The sequence below is a fragment of the Simochromis diagramma genome, unplaced genomic scaffold (assembly GCF_900408965.1).
Source record: "Simochromis diagramma unplaced genomic scaffold, fSimDia1.1 OVJJ01000501.1, whole genome shotgun sequence".
NCBI classification, from domain to species: domain Eukaryota; kingdom Metazoa; phylum Chordata; class Actinopteri; order Cichliformes; family Cichlidae; genus Simochromis; species Simochromis diagramma.
Genome location: NW_024387320.1, coordinates 3,774,007 through 3,795,994, shown reverse-complemented (window position 1 = coordinate 3,795,994; position 21,988 = coordinate 3,774,007). Strand labels below are relative to the sequence as shown.

Here is a 21,988-nt window from a genome sequence, read left to right as displayed (position 1 = left end):
AGCGCATGCGGGTATCCGTGAAAACGTGCACGTGCATTTGTGTATGTGTATATGTGCGAGTGTGTGTGTCAGGGCTGGGATTTCGGGTTAAATATTCAAAATGGCGGACGGAGGAGCAGCGAGTCAAGATGAGAGTTCAGGAGCAGGTAATGATTACAGCATTTTACATATTCATACTCATATTCAAACTGTGTTACTCACAATTTATGTTAACGGCATACTGATGAAATGCAGATTGATTAGTAGATATGGGCGATATTAGGCGCTGTTTTAGTTTACACACAGCTAGCCAACTGTAATTTGACAGAGGAGGAAACGAGCCTTTGCAGTGCGACGGCAAATTACATGGAAACATGCCTCCCCCCCTTTGTGTGATTAGACGGCTGTACGCCGCTACATATTCATACCTCTGTCGACAAATACAATTTAGCATATTTTATTAGTAATCGCCATCGTGGCTCTGGTTCATGTATGACATATTTAGACCTTTCACGAACGCGGTTTGATTGAAATGATTATGCTAGGTGGCTAGCGTTAGCTGCCGTGCTAGCGCTTGGCTTTGTGTTGATGCACACACCGAAGCTTTTGAAACGGGTTTGCATATTCATTTTAGCCGAGTCGGGCAGCGGCTGCGCTCGTATGTTTTCAAAGGGTCGTTTATAAGGGAGGAGGGTGTTATTTAATCCAACTGTAGCAGACCTTCCCTTTGTTAAAGACACACTGAGTCAGCTCGGAGTGCTTGTGCTCGACGTGATTTTTATAGCGGAGCGTTTTGCCCCAGCCTTTTGTGTGCTCGGCGCAGCGGAGCCACGGCACAGCCTGTTGTGTTATTCATGCGGGGCCTGCCTGCCTGAGCCAGAGTGTGCGGAGTTCAGCGCGTTACAGCAGTCGACGAGGAGCACACAATAAATGCATGTCAACACAATAACGTGTCACGACGCCGGATGACTTTTCAAATGTGGCCTCCCGTGTTTCATTTGAATACGACTGTCCTCCAAGCGGCTAACTGGCTACAACTTGTCAGCCCTTTATCGGCTAACTTTACATACACGGCGATTTTATTTGTAAATTTTTTTAAGTTTAGTACAGATACATATGTAGTAAGATGTTGAGATGAATGTGTTTGACATCTTTGTTTCGGAAGTTAAACAGTTAGAAATTTGGGTGGAGCACTTTTTAAAAAATATTATTATTTTAAACTTGAGGTGGGAGTAGTCTGGCATCGGGTTGGTCCTGGTCTGCCAGGCGAACTAATCCATCTCATTACAATGTGTGTAATTTATTTGTGCAGCTTTTAATTGCGCCTGACGTAACGGTTTTGAGAACCGGGTTTGTGCGCGTCATGCGTGTTTGTTGCTGGAGTTTTTGGGCTGAATTCAAAGATTATACCTGTGTATCCCCCACCCGCCACCCCCAGGCACAGGGAGGGGTGGTGAGGCCCACTTCCGGAAGGCCACAGTAATAACAGGCAGGGCATTCTTATTATTCACTCTGCTGCTTTCATGACCGGGCAAGACACAGCTTGATGGCACTTTTTTCTCCTTTAGTCCATGTAGCTGAGCTTGCTGTTTAGTTTGTTTAATAGAAGCGTGTCTGAGGTCTGTTGTAGTAACAGTAAAGAGCAGGTAATTATCTTTGCTGTTCAAATTTTGTATTTCAGAAAATGCGCCAGAAAAGCTTTTGTGTGACACATCAGGTGTGTGTGTGTGTGTGGGGGGGGGGGGGGTTCTTGTCTTTTTCTTTTTTTTTTTTTTTTTTTTTTTTAAGTGGTTTAACTGGCTCATTATCTTATAATTACAGAGGAACGTATTGTCCCTTAGCAAGTTAAAACAAGGTTTAGGTTTGTTTTTTTTGTTAAGGATTCTTGAATAAGATTGAATTCTTTCCGATGTAGATACACTCATTTCAAACTTTGCCCACATTGTTAGCAACTTTATGCGCAGACAGGCATTACAGGCAGTTTCCTTCTATATTGCAAGACAGTTATGAATCTAAAAGATATAGATTGTTTGAGAAGAAAGGCCATAAATGGTTTAATATTCAAAATAATGCTCGAAGTGTTACATTCTAATGTGTCTGTTAGCATTTTGACTGTCTGGAATTTAAAACAAAAAAAAAAATCTTGCATATTAAACTTGGGCACTTAAGAACATACGAGAAGTAATTCTGTCTTCCTCACACCCAGTCTACTTTTCTCATTTAATCAGTTTTACAGTTCCACCCTCATTCCAGCCTTGTAGTTCCATCATGAATATTCATTGATGTAAACACAGTTGTTATGAATAATGCATCATTCGCCGTAATAAATTCAGGACATGCCATCTCAAAGTACTGAGAAGGCCTCCATGAAAGCTCCAGTCAGACGACTTCTTTTTTTTTTTCTTTTTTTTTTTTCTTTCCTAAATGGAGGAAAATTATAACCAAAAAAAGAGCTCTTTTGTGTCCTCGGGTTGTAACTACTTGTTTTGTTTTTGGTGATCTCTGGTAAAGAGAGCAATTCCTTATTAAACAGTGCAGCAAGGTAAAGCAGATGTTTCCAGCTGGTCTTTATCTGTAAAAACGGAGGCTTTTTGAGACAAATGACACACTAATTTGGAAGATTAAATCAGACTCTATATACTAAAGATTGGAAGTAGTCACATTGTTCCTGATGATGACTGTCATGTGCTTAACATAATTAAGATCACTAGTATTAGTAAACATTTGTATTTCATTAAAACGTTTTTTTAATGCTGCAAACACGATATAATGCAAAGCACGTTAAGAAAACAGAGGCCTTTTATCTGAAAATATCCAGACTGAAATATCATTGCAATAATGCCCGTCCTTTAAATAGATGAGATTAAAATGTTGGCTTGTGTCAACAGTCAGGAAGCTGGATACTTTTTTTTTTCCAAAGGAAAAAGGCTGCACTGTTTTCCTATTAGACAAAAGTAAAACACACAACACATTAGGGCTGCACGATTTTGCATAAAATGAGAATCACGATTTTTTGGCTTAGAATTGAGATCACGATTCTCTCACGATTCTCTTTTCCAGTATAAATATTTATTGCACTTATTAACTGCACATCAACTTCGTAACAGTGGAGACTGAACATAAAAACAATAAATAAACATAAAAACAACAAATGTCTCACGTTTTGTTGTTGCCGCAAAATGTTGTACTGCTTGAAATTCCGTCTCCACCGTTGCTCGACACTGCGTGTATAGAGCAGGTAGTGCAACAATAGAAAAATAGTTGCGGGACGGCACTGTGTAGCGTTTGTCTAGGGTGTTGATCATTTTCCTAAATCCCTCGTTTTGCACAGTGTTGATGGGAGCCATATCTTTGGTCAGGTGATAAGTAATAGCCTCCGTAATTTCTTTGTGCCTGCGGGAGTTCGACGTGTATAGGGAAGCGCTGTATAAGGTTCCCGTTATTGATGTTTGGGTGGTTGACCGGGACGGATTTTCTCCTGTCACTTTCTCGTCATCCCTGACGTGTTCTCCGTTGTTTTTTCCCTGCTAATCTTAGCCTCACACGGCACAGCTTCTGTATCACGTGATATAAGGCTCCGCCCTTGTCATTTGTTGAGCAGGAAGAGTGAGCGCTTGTTTTCATGCAGATTACGTCCCGGATCAAAATGCGGTACAATCGTGGTCGTCGTCAGATCGCACAGAAGTATGAATCGAGATCGCGATTTTCTAACGATTAATCGTGCAGCCCTACAACACATTAATAATCAAATGTTCATGCATGTGCTGTTTTCTTAAGTGGTGAATGTGTGTCTGAATTCAGACTGTAGTACTGGTTCATGTGGCTAACCTCTGTACGTGCCTATTTGAAGTAGCTGAGTTGTTGTCCCTGAGAAACTTCACTTTAATTTGGTTAGATTGAATTTCCCACCTAGCCTATAGACAGTTGGCTAATGACCACCCTAGAGAGATACCACAGTAGCTTGCAGTGATGTTAGCCCCATTACTGTTCATCAAATTACACTGCTTCCAGTGTTTGGCTCATTTGTGAGCTCAGTCCACTGTTGCTGCTTCGACCCTCTGTTGTCAGACTGTTTGGGTTTAATACACTGACTGGTATTAAAAGCGATTTTGAATTGTTTGGGTATTCATTTTGATGCTGCATTAAACCACAAAGCTTTTTGCCTAGTTTTAATTGCCTCAAACTGAATGATTATCTGTCGTAACCGTACACCAGACTGTTCCAAAACAGTCTAAGTATTTAAGACTGATCCAGATGTGGAAAAGTGGTCTGGATGTATTTTATATTTAAGATGAAGGATATAGGTAGCAGGACAGAATGTGGATGTGCTAATTAAGTTTCACTCTGTCTCAAGTTGAATCTCTCCGCTCACATTAACGGCTCTGCAGTATTCAGCCAGCCATCCCATATTACTGCACTAATGAGATAGCTATTTAGAATTCTCTTTGCAGGGTATTTGTATAAAGCATTGTTCCACAGCAAGGTTTTGCAAACCCATTCAACCAAGTAGCTGTACATGTGTTGGAGTGCACTGCTGATAACTGTGTCTACTTCTCCTTTGTTTTCTCATTTGGTTGCATTAAGTCAAGAACAGAAGACTTATTTCTTAACCTCTCATGTGCACTTTGTTGAGATGGCCTCTTTGAGACTTTGCAGGCTAATGTGACATTTCCCATAACTGCCTTAGTAAACAATAGGCTTGAGTCAGGCTAAAATCTATTGTATGGAGGCTCAACACTGGACATCAGTACACAGAAGTGTAGGTATACTTTCTAGAAGCATATAAATGAAGGCTATTGGTGTGGTCTGAGGCTTTGTGAGCATAATAACAATAGTGGGGGACTGAGGGGTCCAAACCCCAGTTCCTGGGGTTGTCAAAACAGAGCAGAGGTTTCTGACAAAAATTCCCCCCATTCCAGGGTGCATAGCGAAGAATATAAGGTCAAGCAGTGTTTCTGGAGCTTGACCCTTTTTAAAAACAGTTGTCCCTAGAGTTGTTAACTAAACAAATATGTTTGTGTTTGTAATTATTATAAAAATGTGCCTTGAAAGCATTCACACAAATTATAGAATTACAATTACACCAAAGGATATACTACACAGTGTTACTTGCCTTCTTAATTGTACCACTAGAAATTCTGCCCATAATGGAACATAACAGCTATGTCTCCTAATGCTTATATGTTGGGAAGTCTATTCATAAAGTTATCACAACTTAAAAAATTCTTGACAAAGTTTCAAGCAGTTTGGTTTGTTACAAGTCACAATGACATCTGTCATTGTGTATATTAAGATAAAGTTAAATAAAAAACACCAGATTTCATAAAATGGTAACATGCTCTATAAAATATAGTTAAGATGCCTATGCATGTGTTTATTTGGCAGACGGGCAATGACACACAAAAGAGAGATCTGATCATTTTTTAAAGCACAAAAAGGCCAAGAATGTAGAAAGACCCTCAGAAATATCAAATCAAGTCTTAATTAGAAAGGAATGAAGTGCTTATAGAAATGTTTCATAATAGTGTCATCAGTCAGAGGCAACAGAGAGGGTAGAGCTGGACAGAGAGTTGAGGACAGTCAGAAAGAGGAGTAGAGTCTGGTAAGTTTGCTGAGCATTTATTTCTTTTCTTAAATAAAGGGTACGCTCTTATTTAGATAATCTATTTGCTACCAACTATAAGATGGCACAAGCAGATTAGCAGCAGTAAGCGGTGTTCTCTGAATTTCTTTAAAAGTCTTGAGATGCACAAAAAGAGAGCTGGGTTATCTCTTTTAGCGTTCGGGTTGTCCGTGTGGTTTAGGCAAGGCGCAGTAGACGCAGTATGACTGCTTGCAAGCTGTGACTGTTACCTGGACTTTTCTCACCTCGATGTCTAATCTGTGTCTGGCATTTGCAAACTAACATCTAGAAGAGTTCAGGGCTCCAGTGCGTGTGTGAAAGTATATAAAATGGTAACATTTTTGGTTGTGGTGGGAATTTGTAACAAAAGCTGCTGAATATTCATAGGTTAAAGATTCTCATTTGTTTGGATTTCAGTTACAGTAAACCTCTTACTTTTGGGTGTTCAATCATTGGTCAAAATCAGATGTTTTGAAGATATCATCTTGAGCTTTGGGAATAAAAATAATTGGCAGATTAAATGATAATGAAACTAAATCTTAGTGGTGACTCTAGTGAACAACATCCATTTGCCACTCAGTTAAAATATACATTATACTTCGCAATGGTTGTGTTTGGAGCTATTTGGGGTATGTCAGACAAAAAAAATTTCAAGGGTCTCTGGCTATCTGCAGTTTAGAGATGGCTGCCATTATACCTTGGTGAGTGAAGGCTTGCTTGTGCTGACAAAGGTGTGTTTGTTTTCCAGTATGTACTTTGTTAAAGCCACTGGGGCCTTCTTGGCATTGTTTCCCTTGGTCAGCTAGTATGTAAATGCCTTTCGTCAGGCAGGAGGATAAGTGAAGAAGTTGATTAGAGCTTTAGCCAGGAGCAGTTGCTGTAGATTTAGTTGGTAAGCCCCTTCCCTTCTAGACCACAATACAGCCATGCATTCCAGTCCAGTCGCTATGACTCACTGGACACCAGTGCAGCACCGCAACCGAGCCGCTTCCCTGCTGTATTAGCACTCGGCGCTTGTTGGAAATGAATTTAAAAGGGCTTCAAAGGAAATACTATTGGAATGTAAAGCTAATTTAAATATGCTAATCCCCAAGCACAACATAAACGTACACAGCAACAGCCCGCCACCCACTTTCTGTAGCCGCTCGCTGTGGAATGCCTTAGCCACAGGGGGTCTAGCAGTAATGACAGGCTTGTGGTGGATTAATGTGAAGTTATTTATTTCCGATTGAGCAAGCTCCCCCCTCTTGCTCCCACCCCCCCTTTAGCAATTGGGCCAAGTCTCCATGACTCCTGGAGATGTTCTGAGCGAGCAGTTGTAGCCGTTCTATTAATGCAGTCCACCTTGCTAACATACCCAGACCACCTCGTGGTGCATTCTGGGATATCTTCAGCCCTTTACCTGCTCTTAGCTAATTACTTTTTAGGCCCGCACCCTCACAGTAATTGGTGTTGTGCTGCTGCCTCCCCTCTCTCCGCTGCGCCAAGTGCTAGTTTGAGCACTTTTTTTCTCCTTCTCCTCTCTATCGTCCTTATTCCCCTGTTTTTTATCGTCCTCCAAAAGCCATCCAATTAATATGCTAATGAGCTGATAAATATTTATAGGGGTTTAAATTATGCAGAAAGCTTTCAGAGCCCGGTGTGAAATGCGTTGCTCGCAGGACTTCAAAGCCTTGCATTGCTAACGAGGCAGGAGCAGATTTGCATACGGCTTTAATCAGCTGAATACTGATTATGCTTCATTATAGAGTTGGAGGAGGAAGGGGGGGGGGGGCGGCAGCAGAGTTGGAGGAGGCCGCCAGCTGCACTTGTCGTTTGTTTCATTCTAGCAAGAGAGGGAGAGGGCGAACTTTTTCAGAAGTACAGACAATCTTGGCACACGGGAGAGGGGGAGCGGTAGAGAGAGAGTGCACAGTAGGCACAGTAAAAGAGAAAAAGGGGCAGAGCCATACGAAAAGAAAAGCGCGAGCAGGGAAAGGCACGGAGAGCTGTTTGCCTAAACCCCGTTGGCTCTCTCAGTGCGCGTATCCCAGTGTTGCTCAGTGAACCGTGCGGTGGACACTGCCACTGTGTCTGTGTGTAACTCTGGTTGTATTGAACTCTGCTCACTGCTGACCAGTGGAGAGTGAAGAGAGGAGGAGGAGGTGGGAGAGCGCCGGACACCCTGTCGGTGGGCTTGCCCGGCCCAGGCAGTTTTACTTGATAGGTTCAGCAGCCATGCTGGAAAACGCAGGTGGAGCAAGAGCGGGTGAGTTTTTTTTTGATGAGGTTGTAACAGAGCTCACCTGGACTGCACTGGTGGTCGATGTCATTGTGTGATTATGTTGCATTAAGACCTCATGAATCTGCTGCTGGGATTTTGTTTTTGTTGTTGTTTTTTTTCTGTTAGTTTGTTGGAGATTAGTATTGTTCAGTGCTTGCTGCTTTAAATGATGAATGCGACTGAAATGCTATTGTTCATTAAGAATATCCTGACGTGCAGTGATGGTTGTACTCAGATGACAAAAGTGAAAGTACGCCTGAAATCAGAGAATAGGTTCTTCTGTTTGGCGGCAGTGCCTGTGAGCATGTCTCTGTCTGGCTCTTTCAGATGCTAAAGTGAATAATCAGTCAGAAACTACTAAATGTGCAATGGAGAGTGGTGACGGGAACACCGGTGAGTGATCTCCAGCTTTTTCTCCCGTTATCTTCATTTTTAAATCAGAATGTGTTTAGTTTTACCACCTCATTCAACAGGTTTCAGAGTCATAGCCAGCAATTATTTGGACATTTTAGCAGCTCAAGTCACAGAAACCCCCCCTGCTGTTTCTCTTTGTATGATCTCATTTTGAAAACATAGATGGCAGCTTTCCAAAAATGCTTGCAAGCAGCTCTCTTTGTCATATGAGGCATTTACCTCACAGTGCATTATGTCTGAATATTACACGCTTAGAGTGAAGATCCAGATTCATTGCACAGCTTTGTACTCCTGCTGGGTAATGACACATTAATTGATGTTGTTGACAGTATTGTTTGTTTATGCTCTTAAAATATATAATTTTGTTAGCTAGTACAGATGCTGCCACTTTATAAAATATGTTTTTAGAGTTTTTCCTCATATTTGAAAATGGATTCTTCTTCTCTTGTCAGTGATTTCTTCTTTTTTCTTTTTTAATTTGTTTTTTTGTTGTTGTTGTGGGTTTTTTTTTTTTTTTTTTTTTTTTTTTTTACGGCATACGTTGTGTCAAACAGCACATGGCATAAATTCAAATTTTCTTTTCTCAGGTATCCAAACCAATGGGTTGGATTTTCAGAGGCAGACGGTGCCCACCACAAGTGCAATCACTAATGCACAAGCCCTCCTCCAACAGGTACCACACTGTGTACAGCATTGCATACTTGACCTTTTTAAGTAACTTTTTGTTTTCCTGTTTTTGTGGTGGGAGCACGTTTGGTTTTGGTGTAATGTCACACATTTGTTGTAGCCTCGAAAATGAGGTGTGAAGTTTGAACAGAGGTATGCTCATCTTCACTCAAACATGCACAAGCAGAAAGAGTTCATTTAAATGAGCCAGGCTCTCCCAGTGTCGCCTGGCAACAAGGCAGATTAATCAACCCTGTATGCTAATTAGCTGCTCTGTGGTTGCTCGGAAACAGATGGCCGAGAATATGCAAATCTATGCAGAATTTACATGCACTGCATAACAGTTATTTTAATTAGCATCTCAACTCTCCCCTCCCTTCACTTCACTTTTCTTGTCTCTGAAGGCTGCAGCACATTTTAAATACCCACTTTATCGCTGCCTTTCTAATTCAAATTCCTCTCTGCGTTCAAAGACCAAAGACTCATTTAAAGAAAGCCACTCAGGTAGCATGGAAATAGAACGTTTCATTGTTTTCACTAGTATGCTTCTTTTTCTTTTTTCTTTTAATTTAGCGGTGCTTAATGTCTGAATTGAATATTCATTGAAATTGCTTTTAATTAATTTCATGTTGGCTACAATGACATGAAGTTAAAACTCAGAAGATCTCGTCTAAGCCTCCCCCCCTCTGCTTCACCCCCCACTAGTCAAAGTCGGAAGACTCTGGTGCTCTTCTGACCTCCGTCCAGCAGAGCGTATTGCCTCAAACCCAGCTAATGTTGGCCGGGGGACAGATTGCTGGAGTAAGTTAAAACCCTGGTTGTGTATCTTGGGGTGACACCCCCACACGGTCAATCACAGCTGGGTGACAAAACGATAACTTGGCTGAAGCTGGCGTCTTCTCTGCCTGTCTGCCTGTTCATCCCTGTGGTTAGACATAGTCTTTGTGTCTCTGCACTCGCCATTAAACCAGCCACATGACACATTTCATATCCAGCCATGGCCCAGGGATGGTTGAATGCAGCTGCAGTGCGATGTAGGATTGAATGTTTACTCAGCATGTGGATTTGAGTTTGAACATGACATCAACATGCTCATTTGCACTTGTGCCTGGCTCAGCTGCATGAGTCTCCATCTGCCTGTGGAGGACCATATGTGTGTTGCCACATTATTCAGTATAACTTTGATACCTCTGTTAAAAACTAAGTGCAATACTGTTCATTAGTTTTCATAAACAGTCACTAGTTTGACATGGTAAATTTAAAATAATAATTTAAAAAAACTGTTTCAGTATCATTTGTAAAGGTGTATGAACACAAGTCGGTATAATTAGAATAGACAGAGCTGTGGTCTAGTTCAGTGAACTGGAGCAGCCACCGAAACAATAAAACAATTGTTGGCAAATGCATCAAACAATCCGATCAACCTGCTGCTGTTCATAAAGCCAGACCAAGGCACGGGTAATTAAAGTGCCTTTCTTATCATACATAATGATGAAAAACCAATATATCAAGACTCTAGTGAGTAATATTATGCACACATGAATTGGATTTCTCTAATATTTCACTGCAGTATTGTACTAGCTTTGGAAGGCTATCGAAGTAAAGTATAGTGACAACACTGACATACTTACTAACTTATCTGATGATCATAAGTTACTTGTATTAACACTTACCTGTCTCTCTGTTTTCCTCCTGTCTGCCTCAGTTGAGCCCAATGCAGCAGCAGCTGTTTCTCCAGCAGGCCCAAGTGCAGCTCCTGGCTGCTGCCGTGCAGCATTCTGCCAACCAGCAGAACAGCACCACCGGGGACAACATCTCAGCCTCTGCAGCCACACCAATTACCCAGCTGCCCCTGTCACAGCCCATCCAGATTGCCCCTGTAAGGCTCAATCCCCTATGCACCAGAGTTCCTGCAAGCTCTGAAAAATGTTGTACCATAAAGTGTTTGCAAGCTTGTAGCCCTACACAACACACACAAAAAAGTAAAGCTGAACATCTTTCCATATACAAACAATAGACATGAAAAGTCTGTGGTGAAATTAAATATCACTATTGTTTTTTCAAACGGTATGAAGGCCATATTGGATTATTTGAAACTGCCTTTCTGGGAGCAAACAAGGCAGCTAAAGAATGAGGAAAACATGCAAATGACCTAAATGACTCGAGCTTTCTCTCTTAGACAAAATGAACTGTTACAAACAAAATAGTCCTCAACATCTGTGGTAATGGCTTTGGCAAGGACGTTTATTCATCAAAGTAGTTGAGGACTGCACTTTAATAATGGAACTTCTACACTTATAAATATATGGAGACACATTACACATAGCTTAATACATATTTGTTTGCTACCCTGTCAGAGCAATAGAAAAGTAGAGGTTGTACCAAATTACACATGATTAGAATAAATGTAGACATTGTGGGACAATTTTACATGAAACAAAGTTGTGTCAAAGTCTTTAGAATTGTGAGCTTTATAAACAGTTAGATGGTTGTTTTCATATTTTTTGCAGTCTTTACAACAGCAGAATCTAAGTCTGCCCCAGTTTGTCCTGGTTCAGCCTGGCCACCCTATCGCCACGTCACTGCAGCCTCAGTTCATTATCTCACAGGCTCCGCAGGCCCAGCAGGGTAGGTTGATCTGTTGCGCTGCAGAATTACAAGGAGAGATGTACTCCAAGTATGGCTATCGAAGCTTTTGTTTAATCTTTCCTTTCCATCAATCATCCCCACTTCAGGCATATTGCAAGCCCCGAGTCTTCTAACTCAACTACCTCAAAGCCAACCTAACCTCCTGTCGACTCAACCAAGCATCACCCTTGCAACTCAGGTTGGTAATGATGCAAGTACATCTTTTAAACTAGCTTTAAAATAGTCTTCAGCTACTCTGGTAGTGCTTACATTTGACAGCTTGGCAAGTTTTTTTTTTTTTTTTTAATGATTTATTCTCAATAATTTATTCTTTAACTCTTTTTAAACCTACAAAACAGTCACATTTGCTATATTTCTCGTCTTTCCAGCCTGCAACCCCAACCCGCACAACAGCAACCACACCTATTCAGTCCCTGCCACACAGTCAGACGCCACCCAAACGGTTGGATACTCCCACTCTGGAGGAACCTAGTGACCTTGAGGAGCTGGAGCAGTTTGCCAAGACTTTTAAACAGAGACGTATCAAACTGGGCTTTACGCAGGTGTGTGCTGAGAGTCAGTAGATCACCATAAGTTCAGTTATATTTTGACTTGCGGATGTGGGCATTTCTTTAAACTGCAAACACATGGCTGTTTTCATATTCAGGTCTTTGTTCATGTAATATTATACCACTATAAAAAAACTCACAGGTAAATCTCTCCTTCTCACAGGGGGACGTTGGCCTGGCCATGGGGAAGCTGTATGGAAACGACTTCAGCCAAACTACTATTTCTCGCTTTGAGGCCTTGAATCTGAGCTTTAAAAACATGTGCAAACTCAAGCCATTGCTGGAGAAGTGGCTCAATGATGCAGGTTTGTCTCTGACCCCACCTGACTGTGCGGCTGATCACTCTTGTTTTCTCACATTGGTGCTTGTGGGTGGGTTGTGTATGCATACCTTGTCTTTACCTCCCTTCCTTTTCTTTGTGTCAATGCTGTTTGTGCAGAGAACCTGACATCTGACCAGTCCCTGTCGAGCCCCAGTGCCCTGGGTTCCCAGGGCATGGGCATAGAGGGAATCAACCGCAGACGGAAGAAAAGAACCAGTATCGAGACCAACATTCGAGTGGCCTTAGAAAAGAGCTTTCTGGAGGTGAGAAACACACACTTCGGAACTCCATATTGATTATATAAGGAAAAATTTGGTTATTCTGTAAAGTATCTGAGATGATCACATTATACACTTTTAGTCCTCCCTTAATGGTAGAAAAAACACAGTACAGCAGTTTCCTCAGTGCTGACAGGGAATCTCTGGCTTCTTTGCCCTCTTCAAGCAGAACCAAAAACCTACCTCTGAAGAGATCACCATGATCGCTGACCAACTCAACATGGAGAAGGAGGTGATTCGGGTCTGGTTCTGCAATCGACGACAGAAAGAGAAGAGGATTAATCCTCCCAGTAGTGGCAACAGTGGAGGAGGCAACACCCCTATCAAATCTATCTTCACCCCCAGCAGCCCTTTGGTAAGACTGCCACTCACCAAAGGGATTCTCAGCACTGTTTAATACTGTGTTTAAAGTTTGTGTCTATATGTGGATCACGTTAGGAGACTTAACGTAAAATATGGATGATGCATCTGGGTCTGAAATGTGAAGTCATTGTAGAAGTACCATAAGATTTCATCCTGTCTCTTGTCCTCTGTAGAACTCTACATGAAAAGAACTTCAGTAAATATTTGTCTAATAAGTTTATTCTTATAACTTATTTATTCCCTAGATTTACATCATGCATAACACAAAATAGTGTCCATATTGCAAATTTTAGACCCATTTGTAGTTAGAAAAAGCAGTGCAGTTTCTCTGATCCACCTTTTGTTAAATCTAATTTTGGGATCATTCATCTTTTTATATGTACTGTCTCTGATTACATGGCAAGTCCTTATGTTCTGTGGGCTCAGCTAGAATATCAGAATGTCGACCGATTTGTCTTTCGACTTGTATTTAAATCCTCCAATTCTCCTTCTTTTGCCCAGGTGGCCAGCACAGCAAGCCTTGATAGCAGCCCAACTATTACCACACCCACCACTCTGACTGTAAACCCAGTGATGCCTCTCACCAACACCAGCATCCCCAGTTTGTCTTTCACAGGTGTGTGCGTGCACTATTCACTTTGTGCATGTGTGTATACCCGATGGTAAATGTTGATTAAAAATTCACTTTAATTTCTTTTTATCTGTCTTCAACAAGGCACGACAGTTGGAGCCACAAACACTGCATCTGTCATCTCAACTGCGCCTGTGGTTACCACAGCAACAAGCTCTCTGTCTTTAAGCACGTCCCAGACGAGTAATCAGTCCACGAGCACGGAGAGCAAAGCTGGCACGCAGGCGCCAACCATTGTCACCCAGGCGCCTTCATCCATCGCTACCAGTTTAGGGACGGGTCAGGTGATGGTGGCAGCTCCGGGGCTTTCTGCCGCGTTGCAGGGGGCCGCCTCGCTACCCAGCGCCAGTTTTGCAGCTATGGCTGCTGCTGCAGGGCTCAACCCAGCACTGATGGCATCTTCGCAGTTTACTCAAGGGTTAGCATGAGCCGTGTTCATATAAGATCTTTGTGAAAGCCAGACAGTTGTTGAGGTGTTGTTTTTGTTATACTACATGATCTTCTTTGTGTGTCCAGGGGTGCCCTCCTCAGTCTGGCTCCTGGCGGCCTGGGCAGTGCACTGAGCCCTGCTCTCATGAGCAACAGCACTCTGGCTACCATTCAAGGTGGGCACCGGTTACATGACGAGTCATTGAATTATGTCTGTGCGCATAGTTTCTAATCAGAATTGCAAGTAGTTATGTGATTATGAGGTTCCAGGACCTGCAGATAAGGACTGTTTTTTTGTAATGTACAACCCCAGATCCAAAAATATTGGGGAGCTTTGTAAAATGTAAATTAAAACAGAATACAATGATTTACAAATCTCATCAACCCACTTTTAAAAAAACAAATTAGTGTCAGCCACTACACAGCCACTGTACAGCCAAGATTTCACAGCACTGATCGACATATTCCTTTTCCTCTGATTTCCACTCCCTCAACGCTGTGAGGAGTACTGACGGCTGGTTCAGTCACACTCCCAGGACTACTACTTGACAAAATTTCATTTTCTGACTATTGTTCTTCTTTTAACAATAGTCAGTAAACATCTGGGAATTGAGAACAGTTGCTAGCTGCTTAGAAGTCCCTGGGTCATCGTGGTCATATTTTGGTTTTTGTTGTGATTTCAAGATGTTTGCGATTGGGGTTTGTGGATGATTGCGGCGCCAGCTTAATTTAAATAACTTGATTGTGTTAAGTCATTTGTTTATTTAAATATCAGTTTGAGGTCATTGAGGGTGTGACAGGAAGTTATGACAAAGCAATGTTCACAAACTGTCAGAAGGTTATCTCTTTTGTTTCTTTTTAAATTGCAATAGTTTAAAATTTATATCATTTTGTTTTCCTTAACAAATATTTTCGGCCTGGGGGAGCGTCTTAACGCCAAACGACCAAATTAGACTAAATTTAGCAGAATGAATACAATAGCTAAATAAGTTGGAGTATATAAATGATTGAAAGGATGATTAGAAAAAATAAGGGCAATAAGACAGCCCATTATTTCTATAATTAGTGTAATGAAAGCAAACACTTAATGAGGACATGACTCATTTGCATAATAAGAACAGATTCATTTAAGCCACACCCACAAGGTTTTATCCTGCTGAGAGAAAATTACTTCTGCGAATTAAACAATTTATCGTGCGGTCTCAAAAAAATGATGATGGAAATGCTCTCCTCATTTGGTGAACCTGTGCACCTTTCTTACCTTTACATCGTTTCTTTCACATCTCCATAGCACTGGCATCGAGCGGCACAATCCCCATCACCTCTCTGGACGGCAGTAACCTGCTGTTCGCCAACACTTCTGCTGGTAACACCCCCAACCTGGTGACCACGCCGCTCTTCCTGAACCCCCAGAACCTGTCGCTGCTCACCAGCAATCCCGTCAGCCTGGTGTCGCCCGGCGTGGGAGGGCTTCAGGTCACTGCCGACGGTCATCATCAAGTCAGCACGGCTGCTGTGCCTGTGCAAGCCTCGACCATTACCACTGCCCCCAAGGCTCAGTGAAGCCAGTCAGGCTGCATCTCGAATTAACGCCCAATTAATTACGTCAAGCACTACTCCTTTCACAACGTGTAGGACGAGGGTGGTACTCTGATATAGGCTCTGCACTTCACTAACCACCCCGCATCCTCTCCATTGTATCTACCATAAATTAATCCTTTTGCTGCCGCCAAAAAGAAAAGGACTTAACATAAGGGTGGGTTTAACTGTTGGTTTCTTTTATTATTTTTTTTCTTTCTTTCTTTATGATTCTTGGATGTTTTTTAATTTTCCACACAAACAGTAACCAGATGGACACTGTTGTCGGCCTGCCGCTTCTCCTGAACCTTGACAAGTGTCCAGGGAGAAAATATCCTCGGCGTCATCGAGCTGTATATACATATACATATATACATATATATATATCCTCCTCTTTGCAGGTCAGAATTTTCTCTGAAATTCTTCTAACCAAAAACAAACTTTCTCTTCTAACATTCAAACTTAATTGATTTACTACTAATTTCACAATGTTCATAATCACTAATGATGGTTTGTGTGTCTCTTTAATTATCTCTCGTTTTTGTTTTTTTGGTTTTTTTTTTTGTTCGTTTGGTTTTTTGTTTCTTGACAGGCCTTGTTGTAAATCATATCAAATTATATTTTAGAGACTTTTTTCCCTTTTTATCTTTTACTGTCTATATTTTTTGACATTTTCCGATCTTTGTAAGTCTAATGTTAAGTTAAGATTTAACTATCACTTTTTAATCGTGGTTATAAGGCTTTAAAAATAAGTAATAAGTGGCCGATATAAAGGTTATCATTGCTTTAAGGGTCGGAGGGACGCGGCGTGTCTCTCCGAGTCTCTCTTCTGGAAACACTGAGTTTTACATAGGTGGTGGTGCAGTAGCCACTGAGCCTCTGTAAAACGACGGTCTCGGTGTGGATTATCGACACTGATAGAAAAATGACTGAAAACATTACATTGAGAGCTTTAAAGTGAGCTGCAGACCTGAGTCTGATTAAGGGTGACTTGTTTTGGTTTGTGATCCGTTGGAACACTGTACATTAAGTTTTGGACGTGGATGGTTGCGTGTCGTCGACAGCTCAGGCAGACGCTGAGAGTTCAGCAGCCGCACGATCCACGAGGCTCTGCAGTCTTTTTTTTGTGGAGGGAACTGGTCATGTTCACCAAACCTGAACTGTGGTGTGGTGGCTTTGCCTAGATGGGGATAGTGTATTGGGGGGGGGGTGTTTGGTTTCTTTTATTTTTTTTTTTTATTAGAAGTACCGTCGTATCTACTTGTGCACAGTATCTGTACCAAATAACTGGATTGATGAGCTGCAGTCTGCCTGTTTTGGGAGGATTGAAATTCTGTCTCTTTATTTTGTCTGCAGTCGTTCGACTGGCTTACCTACTTTAAGATATACCAAAAATATTTGTTAAAATAATTGCTGTGTAGTCGGTGTAGCTTAGTCTAGTCAATATATTTATGAGTACAAAAATCTCTTCATAGTCAGAATATAGAAATGCAATATTTTGATGATCATTTTCCAAAGACTACATTTTCTTTTTTCTTTTCTTTTGTTATTTTGTTTGATTTGACCAAGTGTCTCATATTTAAATTTTTAATTGGCAGCACAACTGACCAAAAAGAGAGGGATTGGTGGGTTGGAGTATGAGGAAGTTTCTTTTTACTTCTATTATTACCATTTTACTTTTCAAATTTAGTTTTTATTAAATCACCGTGGCCTCGGCCCAATGCTTAATCTGGTTTAATGCGAGCCGTTTAGTGGCGTCTTTTCCTTTCTAATCAGTTGTGGTAGCGGTTTTGGACTTTTCTGAAGCATAATGGAAAAGATCTGATTTTGGTTTTGTGCTAATATTCAGCCATAAAACAACAGCTTGAACCAAAGTGGTTTTCCTCAGTAGTTGCTGTGCCTGTCTTGAGCACACAAGTTGCTTTTCACTCTCTTAAATCTCCACGATTTATTTCTTTATTTTTCTCCCTCCTCAGTCGATACCTGATTTTCGTGATTTGGTGCTGCTGGATAAGGATCACAGAAACTTTAGCTTTAACAACTTGCTGCTGAGACTCCTGTCAGAGTTGAGCTGTCAAGATGCCTGCATGCTTTCTAATAGCTTTAAGACTACATCCTGTGAGAATCAGGGTATTGTAGTTCGCACTATCCCTGCTGGAGGGATCACTTATGTAAATCCATAACTACTTCACCTCCTCTCAGCTCCGCCGTTTCAAACCAGCATGCTAGGAAACGATATGCTGCACCCGAAATCTGTCTGGGGACTAGTTTAAAAACTCCCCAAACTTATCTTGGCCAACACAGCGGTGGGATAAGTACCGTTCTGTGCTGCACGTTCAGCTAAACCCCACACAAAAGTAGCATTGTTCTGCTTCAAAATGACAAACACAGCAATTAGTAACTCACTCAGACTGCAAGCAGTGAAATTTGTCCCCGTTCCCCTCTCGTGTGCTTCTTTTCTGTTGAATTATTTTTGACTAAATATACCTCAGCAGCGCTTCAAACATAGGTTCACCTTTTAGACATTTCTCTGTATACAGCATTGTAGAATGTATAATTACTGACTGGCTTGCCATTCAGCGTTTATACTGATGAACCATACATAGGAACCATTGCAAGGACAACCTACTACTGCTATTTTCTAGTACTACTATTTATGGGGTATTTTCAGGTTTAAATATTATTTTGAGATCCTTCTTGCCAAAGTAAAAGCCTTTCTCTTTGCAGCTTGGTGGGTGTGTTTTGTTTTTCTTTCTTTCCTTAACTTTGAGGCCACAAGAGCCCTGAAGAACTCAGTCGTGTTTCAGTGCTTGTTTGGAGTTTTGGAGGTTTGCAAGCAACATGAACCAGTTGCCACTGGCACCATAGGATGTTACTGAAATATTTATCTGAGGAAAGACTTAACAATTAGAGAAACGATCTTTTCTTAATTCTATACATATAAATATATATATAAACACTTGTAAGATATTCATATTTTATATTTGAACCAGTATGTTACCAAGACTGAATGTAGTGTTTATCATACTTACGTCCCCCCCAGGAAAAAAAAAATCTCCCCTCAGTTTTCTTTTCTTTTCTTCTTTTTTTTTTTTTTTTTTTTTTTTTTTTATTAAACTGTCAAGACCAAAAAATTTGAGATGGAGCTCGAGATGACGCCTCGCTGAACCAGCGACGTCTGTTCGACAGGAGGGGCTCGCTCAGGCGCTCCTGGCAGACAGGTCCTGTGGTTAATAGGAGACTCTGAAGCATTTGATCTTAATCTTTTAATAGATGTATAAATATATATATTTGGTTGAGTTGTTGTGGATTTGATTTGCTGTGCTGTCTTTAACAATCATTTGGTTTTTTTAATGTATTACTTTATGCCTTTAATTGTTTTGTATAGTGTGAGAGGGCAAGATCACTGGCTTTCTTAGTTTGACAAAGAAGATTAACATTATCATTTATGCCTTATTGTTACGTAGAAGACATGAGCATTGTAGCATTGTTGTTCTGTATGTGTGTGAGAGTGAGAGAGAGCATGGGCACCCAGCTCACCTGGTGCATTGTTTTCACTGAAACAGTACAGTGTACTCTGGGCATTTTAGAGCGTGGGACGATTATGTTGCTACCTATGGTTTTTAGGTGCGACTTAGACAGGTAGGAGGATATACCTGTGAGAAAAAGCTTTACTAATAATTCCAGCAGGCAGGTGTGTTTGTGTGAGTGTGTCATTTAAAGAGAGGCCAGGGAGGACAGTCTGCAAACCATTTTGGTGCATCTTTCCCATCTTCCAGCAGGTGTTTAGACTGATTTTTGGAAAAAAAAGGGTGAGACGAGAGGACGACTTTGTTTTGTTTTGGGATTTTGTTTGAAGTTTCCTGACTGAGGGTCTTTACAAATTAACTGCAAGCTTTAAGCAAGCCACTGCCGAGAGCCAAGCCAGCTTTCAGTTTGTTTGGGGTCCGCTTGGACTCTCACGAACTGTCTGCTTGCCACTGGCTTTGCTTGTGAAGCTTCGGTTTCAGGTGATTCTGAGATTCTTGCGGATCAGCTGTGCATCTAACAGACGGTATGTTGACCCACCACACTGGTTTGCTGAGAGTTTTGGTTTTTTGTTTGTTTGTTTTCTCCTTTTATTAAATGTCAAAGGTTGCGTGGCGCACCAGTAAGGCTAATGGAGCTGTTGTATACCTCATTTTTAACTCAAGATTGAGTGAAACCTGCTTTAATCTACTTATGAAACAAATGTTTTTAAAAATCATAAAAAAAAAGACTAAAATACACCAACTTATCAGTGGAGAAGCGTGTTCATACCTGTACTTAGTGAAGGGTTGTGGAGCCGCCACAAGAGGGAGACGAACTACATACCAGTACTCACAAAGGTGTAAACAAGAGAAGGCATAAAAGGTGAATCTGTGTGTAACAAGGGGCAAACATCTGCTGCTCTTCTTTCACAATTTCTTGTGCACTGAAGGATTTCATTCATGAAAACGTGAATTTTGATGAATTCTATGGACACCCCCCACCCCACCCTTTTTTTTTTTTTAAGTTTGACAATCTTGCTTTATTTATTTTCTCACTCTTGGCTTGGTACAGGTATGTGCACTTCTTCCCACGTGATGGCTCGCCGTCGCAGCCCGCTCTCGCTCCCCTGTGGTACCAACGATAACCAAAGAATTCTTACTAACTTGATTGTATGTGATCGACGCCGCCTCTCGCCCATCCCCGCCTCACTGCTCAACATCAAATCCCGGCTGCACGCCCCTCGGTTCGTATGTAAAGAGGTTGTTTTTTAAAAAAAAAATTGCATTCGAATGTGCGTCCGGCGCCCCCTTCGACGCCTCTGCAGTGGTTTCAGTGCCTGTGGGCGGGGATCGGAAGGGAGGGGTAGCAGGGGCCGGGCGGGCTTCGCCGGCAGACACGAACCGATGCGGTGGTAGCTGGGTGATGTTTGTTAATACACACTGAGGGTTGATCCTGTGCACACTGTACCTGCTCAGGACTCTGTATGATTGTCTGTCTTGAGCGCTGTTGTCGTTTGGTTGGTTGGATTGATGTCCCACCCTCCGTCGTTCCTTTCTCAAGGACTGCGGCGAAAAACGCTATTCCTGCCTCTCAGTGCGTCTCTCTTCCTCATCTGTACACTGTAGTCCCAGGACATGACCCTGTTGTTGTCTCCAGGAATACACATCCTGCATTCGCTAAAACTCTCTGCTGTGTCCCCTTCCCTGTCCTCTTCCTCCTCCTCCTTCCTCTCCCTTTCATCTGCTCTCTTCTTTGACTCCTCACTACAGACTCTGATCAGCTGTGACACTATGCATCATGGTCCTTCACTTTGCATGGACTGTGTCCCTCTGACTCAGACCTCCTGGTCGGCAGGGCTTCAGTGACACTTTGTTTAATGCTTTACTCCAAGTGAGGTTGTAGGACCTCACAAGCGCTATCCCAAAGCAAAAATCCAAATATTTAACTTTTGACAAATGCAGATACCAAAGATATCTCTCTGTCCTGTGTGTGTCTCTGTTGGTTTCTCTCTCTCCCTTTCACCCTGCAGCATGTGTATTAAGAGACAAACCCAGCACTGGCTTTAAAGTCCCAGCCTCAGTAATTCCAAAGCTTAGATGTATATTTTGGTATATTTCTGAGAAAAAACTTGCGTGAAAAAGCGTCTGTTCCTCGTTTGTTTGTTGTAATCTCTTTTCTGTCACAGCATGGAACTAATTGCAGAACTGTCTTACTCTTGGTAGGTTAAAGATATAGTATTTTTGTATGTTTTTGGGTGTGTTATATATATGTACGTGTGTGTGTGTGTGTGTGTGTGTGTGTGTGTGTGTGTGTGTGTGTGTGTGTGTGTGTGTGTGTGTGTGTGATTATCAGTTCACAGCCCAAGTGACCATGGCTTTCAACAAGAGAGAAATAACTTTAAAAAAAAAAAAAAAAAAAAAAAATCGCCAACCATGTACATATTGTGTCTGTATCTCAAGAAATGCATTCTGTAAAACATTTCACTTTGGAAGCTTGGGCTCATCTAAAGGAATGTGTCCCTGTTTTATTTCCCTTTTCTTACTCTGCAGTCTGATATTAATTGACTTCCAGGACTCGAATGTAATGAGTTTTGGTTTCCATTGTGGAATACAACACTGAGGGACACTGCTCCGATCTAAATACGACAAAAACGACAAAAAAAAAAGGCCTCCAGAGATGGCGGCATAGAGCTGAAAGATTGTGTAGGAGTTTTAAGTATGTGAATCAGGATACAT

General features: G+C 41.6%; 1 protein-coding gene across 9 annotated transcripts; it reads left to right on the top strand.

Annotated features, from left to right (window-relative positions):
- pou2f1b (POU class 2 homeobox 1b) lies at nt 1-21,971 on the top strand. Of its 9 annotated transcripts, none has more exons than XM_040005431.1 (15): nt 1-146; nt 8,193-8,258; nt 8,867-8,952; nt 9,651-9,746; nt 10,651-10,824; nt 11,456-11,573; nt 11,681-11,772; nt 11,963-12,136; nt 12,306-12,447; nt 12,582-12,727; nt 12,912-13,097; nt 13,607-13,721; nt 13,821-14,154; nt 14,253-14,341; nt 15,457-21,971. In XM_040005431.1, exons 1-15 carry the CDS (start codon nt 101-103, stop codon nt 15,726-15,728), a joined length of 2,136 nt encoding a protein of 711 aa, XP_039861365.1. In that variant the 5' UTR covers nt 1-100; the 3' UTR covers nt 15,729-21,971. The 9 variants fall into 9 exon arrangements, with proteins under 9 accessions (XP_039861365.1, XP_039861364.1, XP_039861363.1 ...); XM_040005430.1 differs by having other exon boundaries at nt 3-146; nt 12,909-13,097; XM_040005429.1 differs by having other exon boundaries at nt 3-146; nt 12,573-12,727.
- Nucleotides 21,972-21,988: the final 17 nt, after the last annotated feature.

Bases quoted from the DNA above. Each gene is read 5' to 3' on its own strand.
- pou2f1b (XM_040005428.1), top strand. From the start codon at position 101: ATGGCGGACGGAGGAGCAGCGAGTCAAGATGAGAGTTCAGGAGCAG. The intron at 8,953-9,650 runs GTACCACACTGT...ACCCCCCACTAG, and splicing joins CACAAGCCCTCCTCCAACAG to TCAAAGTCGGAAGACTCTGG. The intron at 14,342-15,456 runs GTGGGCACCGGT...ACATCTCCATAG, and splicing joins CACTCTGGCTACCATTCAAG to CACTGGCATCGAGCGGCACA.